Below are 13,709 nucleotides of genomic sequence, written 5' to 3'. Positions count from 1 at the left end.
TAGTATAGCTTATCCAAAATAGCAAATAGTTATTTATATTTGGACTTTGGAAAGCAAATCCACTACAAAAAGTCATAATGCATTCCAAACCAGGTTTTACATATGCTATTATTAAAATTAGATTACATTGCCTGAACATGTGCCAAATGATAGCTGTGGGCAATGGCCCAAAAGTCTGCTGGGTGAGACTAAGAAGCTAGCCTTTGGTCAGTATTTACCTATAAGGCAGAAAATCTAACCACATACAGCCAATTGAGAGAAGACTTTACATTGCTTTCTAAACAACATTTTAAAGATAACATATCAGGGAGGATATTTGACAAAACGATCAAATGAGAATGTTTGTAGAATATTTTGAAAACCTTAAGACTTTCTATATACATCAGCTATTATAATAATTACTTTTTGCTGTTTTTAAAGCTACTGTGGGGGCTTTCTAGTTAATAAAGTGAGATCATATAATCTCAGAATCCCAAGAGTTGTAACTTCTCTCATTTTAATGACCCTTAGAATTGTTAGTGGTCAACTGAAACTGGGGGTTTCCAATCTTTTTTGTTGCTCATACATCTTTGTTTTCTACATTCCCTATTCGATAGATTCTAGTGTTTTTCATGTATACACAAGAATAATATAGAAATTAATTTTTGATAAAGACGACTTTCTTTGGTGTATAACAGCATTTTTTAGTATCATAAAGTTATTTTCTCAGCAATTCACAAATATTTTCCCTAATATTTTTATTTTTGAAATGGTTCAGTAGGATCATAGAGTTGATTACTAAATATTCCCCATAGTTCCTTGACAAGCTTCTTGTACCCACTGAGAATATGCATGCCCTAGAACCCTGACAAAACAAATACTCATGCTCAATTCACTGGGTCTCTTTTGCCCTTTTTAGACTTCTAGAACAGATGAATTCGGAGAGTAATAAAAAATAATATAATTGATGATTTGCCCATGTTGCATAAATCTACTTGCTTCATCATACAGATTATTACAAAGTATTTGCCTCTTCTGCACTTATACTAGGTATTATTCCTTAACACACAGACCTTTTGCATAGGGTTTTTTAGTCGCTGGACCCTATGACCTTCTATTTATCTATTTATTTTTAGTTTTCAACATTGACTTCCATAAGATTTTGATTTCCAAATTTTCTCCCCATCTCTCTCCTCCCCTTACTCCAAGAGAATATGTAATTTGATATAGGCTATACATATGTATTCATACTGAACCTTCCTGTGACCTTCTATAAGATAGTAGAGTAATAATAATAATAATGATAGTTTACGCATATATTTCAGCATAGAAATATTTCATACATAAAGAATAATAGATAGCAATTTTTTTAGACCTGTGATTTCATTGGCATGGGGAATTACTTTTGAAAAAACTCTACCAATGACTATCAATAGGTATTATATAATCTAAAGTATTAAGATAGTTGCCTGGTGCACTAAGATGTTAAGCAAATTCCCTGGAGTCACAAAATATTACATATCAGAAGGAGCCTCTGAACATGACTTCAGTCATTTCCCCCTTTAACTATGCTATGCTGCCTTTATTAGAATCAAACAAGCAATCAATTTTAATCAACAAGCCCTTAGAAAACCTACTTTATGTAGCTGGCACTATACTGTATTAGAATAGTCTATATAGTACTTGGAGCTTTGCAAAGCACTTTCTTTACCAACAACCCTGTGAGATGGGTAGTACAAGTATTATTATCCTGGCTTTATAGATAAGAAAACTGAAGCCCAAAGGTAACATGCTAATTAATAGTAGAACCGGGATTTTAACCCAGTTATATTACAGTACTGAATAATACTCAAAGGAATAGTGAGGTTAACCTGGTTAACCTGGATTCAAATTATTCCTGGGCCTTATTTTACAGGCTATACTAGCCCATGAGAAAGACTGTCTCTCCCAATTTCTGAAACTGATGGTTGACAGCAACTTCTGGATCATGTGAGCATTAGTAGTTCTAAATACTTTAACTCAATTGTCTATAAAGCTCCACTGCTCTTTCATTAAGTTGTGAAAAAGGCTTTTCAGAAAAGATAAAAAATTCTGTCTTAGCCATGTTGTACCAAAATAGCAAATATCTAATGAAAAATGTCTTAATGACAGAGGAAGTAGATAAAATTGGGTGGTAGGGGTCAGAGTTTATCCTGTGCTATATCTTGGTTGAATTTTTCACCTTAAATGGAAACCTTTTTAGGACAACACCTTCAGTGAGATAACATCAATTTGTCTAGTTCAGGTTTAGAAAATTTATCAGCAATATTACTCCTTGAAGACTGGTGAAATCTTGGGAATTTATCTTTGTATCCGTAAGGCCTAGCAATGGTATGACTAACAAAATCTATATAATTAATAAATACTTGTTGAATTGAATTCAATTGGTATAGAAAGCACCCTACTGTCCTCAAAAGTAGTTTACAGCAAAAGTTGGACCATAAGAAAGTAGACAAGAGAGGAGTCTAAAAGCAGCAAAGGTAAGAGGGGAAAAAATGTGCCAAAAGGAAGAAAATTTTAAAACTATAACTCTCTCCTGCTGCTAAGATTTAGAAAATGAGGCATGGCAGAAGCATGGAATTCCCTTCTCCTTCCCATTGAATAGGTAGATGAAAGTGTCCAGAGAAGTCTGCTCTGCATGACTGGAAATGCATGTACACACACACACACACACACACACACACACACACACACACACACACACACACACACACAAACCAATTTTTCTTTTCTGTAGCAGTCAGAAAAGTGTGAGTGAAGGATGGGTGGACAAGAGGAGAGAAGGAAGGTTGACCAAAAAAAACCACACAGAGGTAACAGTGGATTTCAGACCAGTACCTAGGAAGTCCTAAACGGTTTAGAATGGGAGACTTTGTCCCCTTTGATTTAATTAGATGACTGTTTTCAGGATGTGAAGGGTCTAGGCTCATAATCAAGTACTTACGTAATCGTCTTCATTCAGTCCTTGCTTCTCAACAGAACTTTTCACCTCCATGGAAAACTTCTCAAACTCGGGTTTCACTGTCCTCAGTAGAGTAACTGTTTGGAGGGATGAGTACGCTTGCTTAGCTTCAAGGTCATGTTTGTCTCCTCGCTTCCATGAGCCATCTCCTACAAGAGAAATAAAAATATTGACAATTCCAAGCCAGTCACCAGAAAGGAACCATTTTCCTTTTAGACTGCTACTGAGTCGCTACATCCTGCTTTCTTTCTGGAGTAGCTGAGCTAATAGGCATTGTCACAGTTTTGCAATTAGTTAGAATGTACCATTGTTGAGATCATTTGGTGAGAGGAGGCCCTTGGACCGAAAATGGATGTGAAATGGGGAGAGAAAAAAAGGATTGTTGATGTAATTGCTTTGTAATAACCATGTAAAGACAATTTCCACTCATCAGAATTTCAAAACTAAAATCCTTCTGTCTTCTTAAATAGAAGTCGCTTAGAACAAACTAGAAATTTGATGAAAGTGTTACCTTATACTAAATTATTTGCATTATATTATATAATTGTCTTAGAACATGTTATACTACTACAAATGTACACAGAAGGACATATGTATATACCAAAGATTTGTCTCCTCTCTCTACCACATTGAAAATGTCTATAACTTAGCAGATAAATATTAGCTTCCTGAGGCTCTCATTAAGTAATAAACTCAGAACCTCAGTTTCCTAATCTTTAAAATGGAGATAATAACAATTATATTAACTACCTAATAGGTTTTCAATGAAGTTAGTGGAATAATGTACACAAAGCATTATATAAATATCAGTTATTGTTAAGTGATTTGTAGAATTTGAACATAGGTCTTCCTGACTTTAAAATTCAGCACTCTATCTACTATGTCACACTACCTCTCTAAAAATGTAATTATATATACTTATATACTACGTATTCTATATTACATATATGCATATATAATAATAAACATTATAAAACTGACACTGCCAAGAATGTTAAATTAAGGAGTATTTTGAATCTCTTCAGTTATACTGATCTTAAAACTTGAAAAATGACTTTTAGAATGTTAGAATCCCATGATAATGACTTTCGGCCGAGCATTCAATCATTCACTATCAAACTGATCACTGTTTCACAATTCCTGATGAAGTGAAACAAAAGTGAATTGAGTAACTAAAAACTTGAGCTTTAAAAATTATCTTTTTTATTCTGAAAGATCAGGAAGCCTTGAGATCCAACAAATCTTAACTTATAGCTACTGACAAAGAGCAATTATTTCCACGACATCATGTTATTTCTTACATCTCTGGAAGCAAACCAAGAGGCTTAAATGACTGAAATGTAGCACATGAGTGACATCATAGTGTTAGATGTCCACTTACCTTTAGGTCCTTCTAATCTGGACAGATATGGAAGGAGGAGGGTAGCTGATGTGAACTCTGCCAGAAAGACAGGCATCCATCCATCCTGCTCTTTGGCTTTCCTTATACTTTTCAATGCTTCAAATTTGCAGGCTTACTCCCTTCGCCAGTTCAAGTCCTAGCCCCTCTATATCTTAGTCAATGACATTCTTAGGATGTTGTAGTCAAAAACAGTCACTTAGGTGAATCACTCAAAATGGAATTAAGCTGGACCTTATTCAGCTTGCATACTGCTTCTTGCTAAGCCTATATTATAAGCCTCTCCATTCTGGTGGGACCTTCCTGAGTTTGTATTCTACTGGTACAGCTTTCAAATCACCTCCTAGGGTCAGGTATGTGCAGAGTGGCACATCAGAGTGGGACTTTTAATTATATAAAAAATTAAATCCCAAGATATTTTGTAAGGTTTAGCTTCAAAGACTGTCCTTAGCATCTCCTCCCCATTACGTCATGTTGTAGGAATGAGCATGGGATTTGGTGGCAAGAGACCAGGTTCGAGTTTCATCTCTCTTAGCTTTACTTTTTTCATCTGTAAAATGATGGGATTAGACTCATTCTCTCTCAGGTCTCTTCCAGCTCTAAATCTGTGATCCTTGAATTTTTTTTTTTTTTACTTTTTGTAGGGCAATTGGGATTAAGTGACTTGCCCAAGGTCACATGGCTAGTTTTTGTGTTAAGTGTCTGAGGCTGGATTTGAACTCAGGTCCTCCTGATTCCAGGGCCAGTGCTCTATTCACTGTACCATCTAGCTGCCCCCAAATTAATATTTCTAAGAAAATAACTTTTAATAACTAAGAAACCAAACACTTTGCTCCTTTTCTCAAAAATTTTCAGTGCCTCCCCTCCACTTTCAGGATAAAACAAATACTCCTCAGCCTGGCATTTTTTAAAGCTCTCCACAATCTCACTCTTACCTATTTTTACGGACTTATTTCTTACTTACCTCAAATGATCTATATTCCAGCACACTGACCTGCATGCTGTGACCCTAATTTAGATGCCATCCTTCTGCTTCTGGACCTTTGCCACAGGACATCTCCAACATTGGTTGGAGTCATGACCATCGGCTCCACCTCTTAGAATCTACAGCTTTCTTTTAAGCTTGACCCTAGGTATTACCAAACTCCTTCCTAATTCATCTGATTGTATTCTTTTCCTCCTGAAATCATCTTGTATTTACTTAGACATCGGCCAGCTGGTCAGTAAGCATTTGTTAAATACTTACTATATGTCAAGCACTGTTCTTAGTACCAGAGATAGAGAGTAGGGATATAACTGTACACATATTTTATCTTCACTAGGGAATGTAAGTTTCTTGAGGTAGTGACTTTGCCCTTGTATCTTTAGTATGCAGTATAATGCTTTTCACATAGTGGGTGCTAAATAAATATTTGTTAAATTTAATTGGATTAAAAGAAAACAAATTCCCCCAAAGCAGAATTAAAGCTCTGGAGACTGACAAACCACACTCAATAACAACTTAGACTATATTTTTGTGTTTCATTTTTTAAAAAAAGTACTACTGCATAACATTCCTTGTCACCTTTAATTCCAATCCTGCTGAACATTAGGAAAGTAGAGAAATGGTTAGTGGGAGAGTACAAACAGGTTCACATCTGAAGTTCCTCAGACTAGGGATAAAGGTCTAGGCTAGATAAGACCTGGATTATTAGGTAGCCCACCCCAGTAGAACAGAATGTAGGAAAAATATGATTTAGTATTGTCCTCAAGGTATGGAGGAATTCTGCAGAAGTGGAATACAATAGTAAAGCCATGTGTTTATGTAAAAATCTATATTCTTCAAAATCCAATCACATCAGTAATTTCATTTGATACAACAATTTTGTGACCTAGGCAAGGAAAGAGGAGGGAAGGGAATAAGCATTTGTATAGAGCCTCTTATGTATAGGTGCTGTGCTAAGTGCTTTACAAATATCTCATCTGATCCTCTGCAACAACCCTGCAAGGGAAGTGCCTTTATTATCCCAATTTTACAGTTGAGGAAACTGAGGCAAAGAGAGGCTAAGTGACTTGTCCAGGGCCACACAGCTAGTAAATGTCAGAAGCCAAATTTGAACTCAGGTGTCCCTGGCTCCAGCCCCAGTGCTCTATCTACTGCCCACCAGCTGTCTCAAAACATATAAGATTATCTTTATTTAAAGAAGAGAAAATTGAAGTACAACAAGGTTGAATGAGTCCTATGTGTTCATACAGCTAGTGAATGGAAGAACTGATATTATTAGAATCCCAGTCTCTCAAACTGCAGCCAACCAACAAACATTTATCAGGCATTGCACTAAATTCTGGGGATTCAAAGAAAGGTTTATTGCTTATTGCAAAAATGTTCCTGCCCACAGGGAGTTCACATTCTATAAGAAGAGGAAACAAGAAAAGAACCACTCACCTATAAGACATAGACAGTGTAAAGGGAGGTCATCTCAGAGAGAAGACCTAGAATTCTCCACTCTGCTGCCTTTTCTCTTTGAAGGTTACAATCTACTTAGAAGATAAGCCCATACTATCTGAAATGCTTCTGTCAAATAGATATAAATCCCAAGCTTGCTCCAGACAACTCATTTGCCTAGAAATTCTCTGGCCTGGGAGTTTTGTTAGCCTTGGGGGATCATTCCAGAATGGAATTATTTTCTCAAGCCCCTAGAAATTCTAGATTCACACTCCTGAGGCCACTAAAGCTCTGAAGTGGGCCAGGTTGTAGAGAAGACAGTGAGCCCCTAATACAGTGAGCACTATTGGGCCTTCACACAGACTGGCTGAATTTTCTTGTGGCTTTTGCCACTTGAAAATGTTAGAGGCTCTTTAAGTAGCTCCTGGGAGAAGGTCAAAGCCAAACTGTCATTGGCTTTCATTTCCAACTTTACAGACATAGTATATTTTAGAGCTTCTGCTCTAAGTTTTCATGTTCCAGAAATCCTATCAACATTTTGCTCAAATTTCTACTATTTTCCTATTTTCAGCCCTCCCAATCGTTCACCATGAGATTACTGATATAAAACATATTTACATAATTAGCATGATTAAATAATATTCATTAAGGTCCTCAGAGAGCAAAATATCCTTATCAAATGACTTAATATTAAAGGACAAGATTTTTCATTTGACCATTCACTTAATTTACATTCTAAGGGGACAATGTAGGTGAATGCTGGGCTAGAAAATTCTCAAGATTCCTTCCTAATCAGGTATTCTATATGTATATGGAAACCCATAGGAAAAGGGGTTTTCAAATGTAATCACATTAATGAACACATGAATGAATCTTAAAAGAGAACACAACACACTTTTTTCTGATTTTTTTCTAAGAAAAAAAATGCCATAGTCCACATTTTTTATCTTTTTAAAAACCACATTAAATACTGTGTTTAAATTTTTGTCACATTATTTTTCCTGAAATACATATATAATTCATGACTCCTGTCAAAGCAGAAATACTGGTAAATTAGTTGAATCAAGGAATTTTCAAAAAATCCTTATCTAAATTATTTGTGTCAAGGAAAAAATACTGAATACTCAATTGAAATTACTGCCTCTAAAGTTATCAGCCATCTCTTACTTGTTAAATCCAATTCTCTTTTCCCAATTTTCATTCTTCTTGACCTCTGCCACATTTGACACTTAACTAATCTCTTCTGGATATATTCTCCTCTGGGCTTCCTTAGCATTGCTCTCTCTTCGTTCTCCTCTTGCCTGTTAACTCCCTCTGTCTTCTTTGCTAGATTCACCCATTTCACTTCCCCTGTCAGTGTACTCCAAAGTCCTGTCCTCGGTCCCTTTTTCCTTTCTCTTTCTTTACCTTCCCACTTAGTGACCTTATTAGATCCCAATGGGCTATGCAGACGTACTAGAGTTCTTTAATGTCACTCACACATCATCAGTTGCCCAATGGACATTTCCAACTGAGTGTCCACAAATTCAAAATGTCCAAAAGAGGCTTCATTATCCACCCTCTACCCCAAGACACATTCCTATTCTGAGCTTTCCTATTTTAATTAATACCACCATCATCCTTCCAACCATCCAGGTTCACAACTTTGGGATTACGCTCAAATCTTCACTCTTACCCCATATATCTTGTCAGCTACTGAATCTTGTTGATTCTACCTCTATAACATCTGTCACATTTCCCCTCTTCTATCCATCCACACAACCATCACCTTAGTTCAAATCTCGTTGTTTCCTATTGGACTATTAAAACACTGTTGTAGTTCTTTGTCCTTTCTTCTTGAAGAGGAACAATGATATCAGGAGTGTGATGTCTTGACTTTCAAGTGAATTGAATATAAGTAAGGCAGGGCTATGTGAAGTCATCAGTCTCACTCTCTCCTCCAGAGCCATAGAAGTTCAGTGGCAAGACATAGGTCAAGATGACTGGTGATGGCCCTGGATGCAATGGAACCAGACGTTGACCTTTTTAATCTAAGGTCTTTCCCCAGGTCTTGGTTTGTCTAAGTCAATGCCCATTCAGTATTTAAAGGCTAGTTAAGAATTAAGGCAAAAGATGGCCTCCTTTTCCTTCACCAAAGAATCAAGATTTCTAATTAATTGGTCTTTCTGCCTCAAGTGTCTTTGCACTCTACTTCATCTTCCATATAGCTACCAAAAGGATTTTCTTAAAGAAAGATATGATCATGTCATGTCCCTACTTAATAAATTCTGAGGGTTACCCTATTAGGAGTAAATATTAACTCCTCTGTTTGCCATTTAAGATTCTATACAATATGACCCTAACTTATCTTTCTAATCTCAAAATATATTACTTTCCTTCATGAACTTACTTTACAATCCAAGCAAACTGTCTTTCCTACCAATGCTCATACAAAGCATTCCATTTCCATTCTCCACACCTTTGTAGTGGCTATCCTCCATTTCTAGAATGTACTCTCTTCTCAACTCTGTCAAAATAGTTTCCATGGAGCCAAGATGGCAGAAAGAAGCTGGGAAGTTGCCTGAGCTCTCCCCAGTTTCCCTTGGAAACAATGTTAAATCAAGGTCAGGAGGGAAATGACACAGCAAGTCAGCTGTGAGGCCTCCAGTACAGTGCAGAAGGCAAACTGCCAGCCCCAGAACCTAGGCAAACGCAGGCACAACTAAGCCAGGCCACCCCGGTGCAGTACGGAAGCCACTAGCACCTGAGGTCCCAGCCCACAAAGCCAGTAACCAGGCCCCTGGTGCCCGCTGTGCCCCAGAAGCAGAGCTCAACTTTAAAAGTCACAAAATAGGTTAAAAAATGAGCAAGAAACAAAAAATAGCCTTGACCACATGGTGACAGGAAAGATCAAAATACAAACTCAGAAGAGGACACCAGTGTCAAAATGCCCACATGTAAAACCTCAAAAGGGAATATGAATTGGTCTCAAGCCCAAAAAGCCTTCTTAGAAGAGCCCATAAAATATTTTAAAAGTCAAATAAGAAAGGTGGAAGAAAAATTGGGAAAAGAAATGAGAGATATACAAGAGATAATCAACAGCTTGGAAAAGGAAGGACAAAAATTGTCTGAAGAAAACAATTCCTGGGGCAGCTAGGTGGTCCAGTGGGTAGAGTGCTGGCCCCCGGAGTCAGGAGGACCTGAGTTTGGATCCAGCCTCAGACACTTAACACACACAAAAAAAAAACCTAGCTGCGTGACCATGGGCAAGTTACTTAACCCCAATTGCTCTCCAAAAAAAAAAAAAAAAAGAAAAGAAAACAATTCCTTAAAAAATACAATTGGCTAAATTGGGGGAAAAAAATCCACTAAAGAAAACAATTCCTTAAAAATAGAACTGGCCAAACGGAAAAGGATGTACAAAAGCTAACTGGAGAAAATAATGATTAAAAATTACAATTGGGCAAGTGAAAGCTAATGACTCTATAAGACATCAAGAATCAGTGAAACTAAATCAAAAGAATGAAAAAAAATAGAAGAAAATGTAAAATACCTCATTGGAAAATCAACTGACCTGGAAAATAGATCTAGGAGAGATAATTAAAGAAGTACTGGCCTACCTGAAAACCATGATAAAAAAAGAATCTGGACAGCATCTTTCAAAAAATTGTCAAGGAAAACCGTCCTGATATACCAGAATCAGAGGGTGAAATAGTCATTGAAAAAATCCACCAATTATCTCCTGAAGGTCTGAAAATAAAAACCTTCCAGGAATATTGCAGTCAAATTCCAGAATTCCCAGATCAAGGAGAAAAAATTGCAAGGAGCCAGAAAGAAATAATTCAAATCTCAAGGGGCCATAGTCAGGATTACACAGGATTTAGAAGATTCTAAATCAAAGGACTGGAGATCTTGGATTATGATATTCTGGAAGGCAAAGAGGTTTGGATTATAATCAAGAACCAACTACTCAGTAAAACTGAGCATAATCTTTCAGGGGACATTCAATGAAAATAGGGACTTTCAAACTTTCCTGATGAAAAGACCAGGCTGAACAGAAAATGTGATCATCAAATACAAGAATCAAAAGAAGCATAAAAAAGTAAGGAGGAAAGAAAATAATATGTCATTCAATAAGGATAAATTGTTTATATCCCTACATGGGAAGTTGATACTTGAGAACTGCATCTTTACTGGGGCAGTGAGAAAGGATATACATAGACAAAGGGTGTGGATATAAGTGGACTTGGATGTGATGATATAAAAAAATTAAGGTGTGAAAAAAAGGATTGTACTTTGAAAAAGGAAAGGGAGAGGTAGAATAGTTAAATTATATCACATGAAGAAGCACAAAAGACCTATTACAACAGAGGGAAAGAAGGGTGGGAGTGAATATTGTTTGAAACTTAATCTCATTCAGATTCAGCTCAAAGAGGGAATAACATACACACTCAGTTGTGTATAGAAATTTATTTTACCCTATAGGGAAGTAGGAGGAAAAAGGGGAAAGCAAAGGGAGAGGAGCTGACAAAGGGTGAGCAGATTGAAGGAGGCAGTGGTCAGGAGCAAAAAAAAAGGGAGAAGGTGAAAGGAAAGAGAATACTTATAAATGGGGGGGGGACAGGATGGAGGGAAATAGAGAGTCACCATAACTGTGAATCTGAATGGGATGAACTCTCCCATACAACAGAAGTGGATAGCAGAGTGGATTAAAATCCAGAACCCTACAATATAATGTTTACAAGAAACACATTTGAAGTAGTGAAGTGGAGAGATACACAAAGAGCTAAGGTAAAAGGTTGGAGCAGAATATATTGTGCTTTAGCTGAAGTAAAAAAAAAAGCAAGAGTAGCAATCCTGAGCTCAGATAAAGTAAAAGTAAAAAAGAGATCTAATTAAAAGAGATATGGAAGGAAATTACATCTTGCTAAAAAGGTAGCATAGATGAAATAATATCAATACTAAATATATTTGCACCAAGTGCTATTGAATCCAAATTCTTAGAGGAAAAGTTAAGTGAGTTATAGGAAGAAACAGATATCAAAATTATACTAGTAGGGGACCACAACCTCCCCCTCTCAGAACTAGATAAATCTAACCATAAAACAAACAAGAAAGAAATTAAGGAGGTGAATAGAATTTTAGAAAAGTTAGATATGATAGACCTCTGGAGAAAACTGATTGGGGACAGAAAGGAATATACCTTTTTTCCAGTGGTACATGGCACCTACACAAAAAATGACCATATACTACAGCATAAAAACCTCATAATCTAATGCAGAAAGGCAGAAATGTTAAATGCAACTTTTTTAGATCATGATGCAATAAAAATTATGTGTTACAAAGGACTATGGGAAGATAGACTAATTGGAAGTAATTCTAATCTAATCCTAAAGAATGAGTGGGTCAAACAAAAAATCAAAGAAATAATCAGTACTTTCATCAAAGAGAATAAAAATAATGAGACAACATATCAAAATTTTGGGGATGTAACCAAAGCAGTACTTAAGGAAAATTTATCTCTAAGTGCTCACATGAATAAAATAGAGGAGAAGATCAATGAATTGGGCATGCAAATAAAAAAAGCTACAAAAAAATAAATCTTAAATTACCAATTAAATACCAAATTAGAAATTTTGAAAATCAAAGGAGAATCCTACTAGATCCTTTTTATGACACAAATATAAGCAAAGAGATTATAGCAATTTATCATGAGTATAATACAATATGACAAAAAGGGATTTATACCAGGAATTCAGGGCTGGTTCAATAGTAGCAAAACTATCAGCATAATTGACCACATTAATAACAGAACTGACAGAAATCAATATAATTCCCGGCAGGTTGGCAGCAAGCGGCCAAGTGAGCCGAAGGTTTTAGCCCCAGGGCGGGTCTGACCAGCCACTGGCTAGAGGGACTCCAGATCAACAGCAGCTGTGGCCATTTCCAGATTTATCAACAACAAAGATGCTAAGGACAATGTGAGAGGTCAGGGCAGTATGGACTTTGGGACCCAGTAGTTGGGAGTGCGTGGCTTTTGCCCCCAGGGTGAGAAGCCAGTGAGACATCTGGCAGAGCCAGCACCACGTGGCAACTTCAGCTCCTGGCCTGAAAATTGTAGGGGGACCAAGCAACCAGGCTGAGGGGTAATCGCTCTTGCTTTAACCTGCTTGGATCTGGATTGCAGTCTAGGGTGGAGGTCTTAGGGTTCGTAATCAGCTTGCCAGAGCACGTGGAAGCCTCAGAGAGGGCACCCAACTAATACCTCTGGCAGCTGAGAAAACCTCAGCATTTGGGACGGAAGCTCCCCTGTCTGGTAGCAGAGGCCTACTGTGGTAAAAAGCCCAGGGGTCAAGCGACTAAGGGGCAAAATGGCCAGACAAAGGGAAAAAAAACCAGAAGATTCCAACATTAGATTCCTATTTCAGGGACAAAAAGGAGCAAAGCATGGAACAGGAAGATGATAGTGAAGTCAGAACTCCTGCACCAAAAGCTTCAAAGGAAAATATGAGCTGGTTACAGGCCATGGAGGACCTTAAGAAGCAGATAAGAGAAGTGGAGGAAAAATTGGGAAGAGAAATGAGAATGATGCAAGAAAATTATGAAATGAGAATCAACAGCCTGACTGAGGAAAAAATCATACCTTAAAAAACAGATTAATTCAATTAGCAAAAGAGGCTCAAAAAGGCAACGAAGAGAGGAATGCCTTAAAAAGCCGAATTTGCCAGATGGAAAAAGAAGCTCAAAAGCTCAATGAGGAGAATCTTTTCCTCAGATTTAGATTGGAGCAAAGGGAAGCCAGTGACTTTAAGAGAAATCAAGAGGATGTTAAACAGATACAAACAAATGAAAGAATAGAAGGCAATGTGAAATATCTCATGGGAAAAACCACTGACCTGGAAAATAGATCCAGGAGAGATAATTTA

The 13,709-nt window shown here is 37.0% G+C and overlaps 1 protein-coding gene across 7 annotated transcripts in view; it reads right to left on the bottom strand.

The window, feature by feature from the left end:
• The window catches only part of LOC138171398 (atrial natriuretic peptide receptor 3), an 86,180-nt gene that overhangs the window by 54,818 nt on the left and 17,653 nt on the right, over positions 1 to 13,709 (bottom strand). For all 7 annotated transcript variants that reach the window (XM_069100892.1, XM_069100923.1, XM_069100908.1 and 4 more), the window contains one exon: positions 2,963 to 3,129. In XM_069100892.1, coding sequence (XP_068956993.1) covers positions 2,963 to 3,129 — 167 coding nt within the window. The remainder of the gene's footprint in view (positions 1 to 2,962; positions 3,130 to 13,709) is intronic.

Source organism: Petaurus breviceps, unplaced genomic scaffold (assembly GCF_028583685.1).
Source record: "Petaurus breviceps papuanus isolate PSGF00001 unplaced genomic scaffold, PetGlider_PUasm1.0 128, whole genome shotgun sequence".
In the NCBI taxonomy this organism is placed as follows: Eukaryota; Metazoa; Chordata; class Mammalia; order Diprotodontia; family Petauridae; genus Petaurus; species Petaurus breviceps.
Note: the sequence above shows the minus strand (reverse complement) of the source record. Positions and strands in the feature narration are given on the sequence as shown.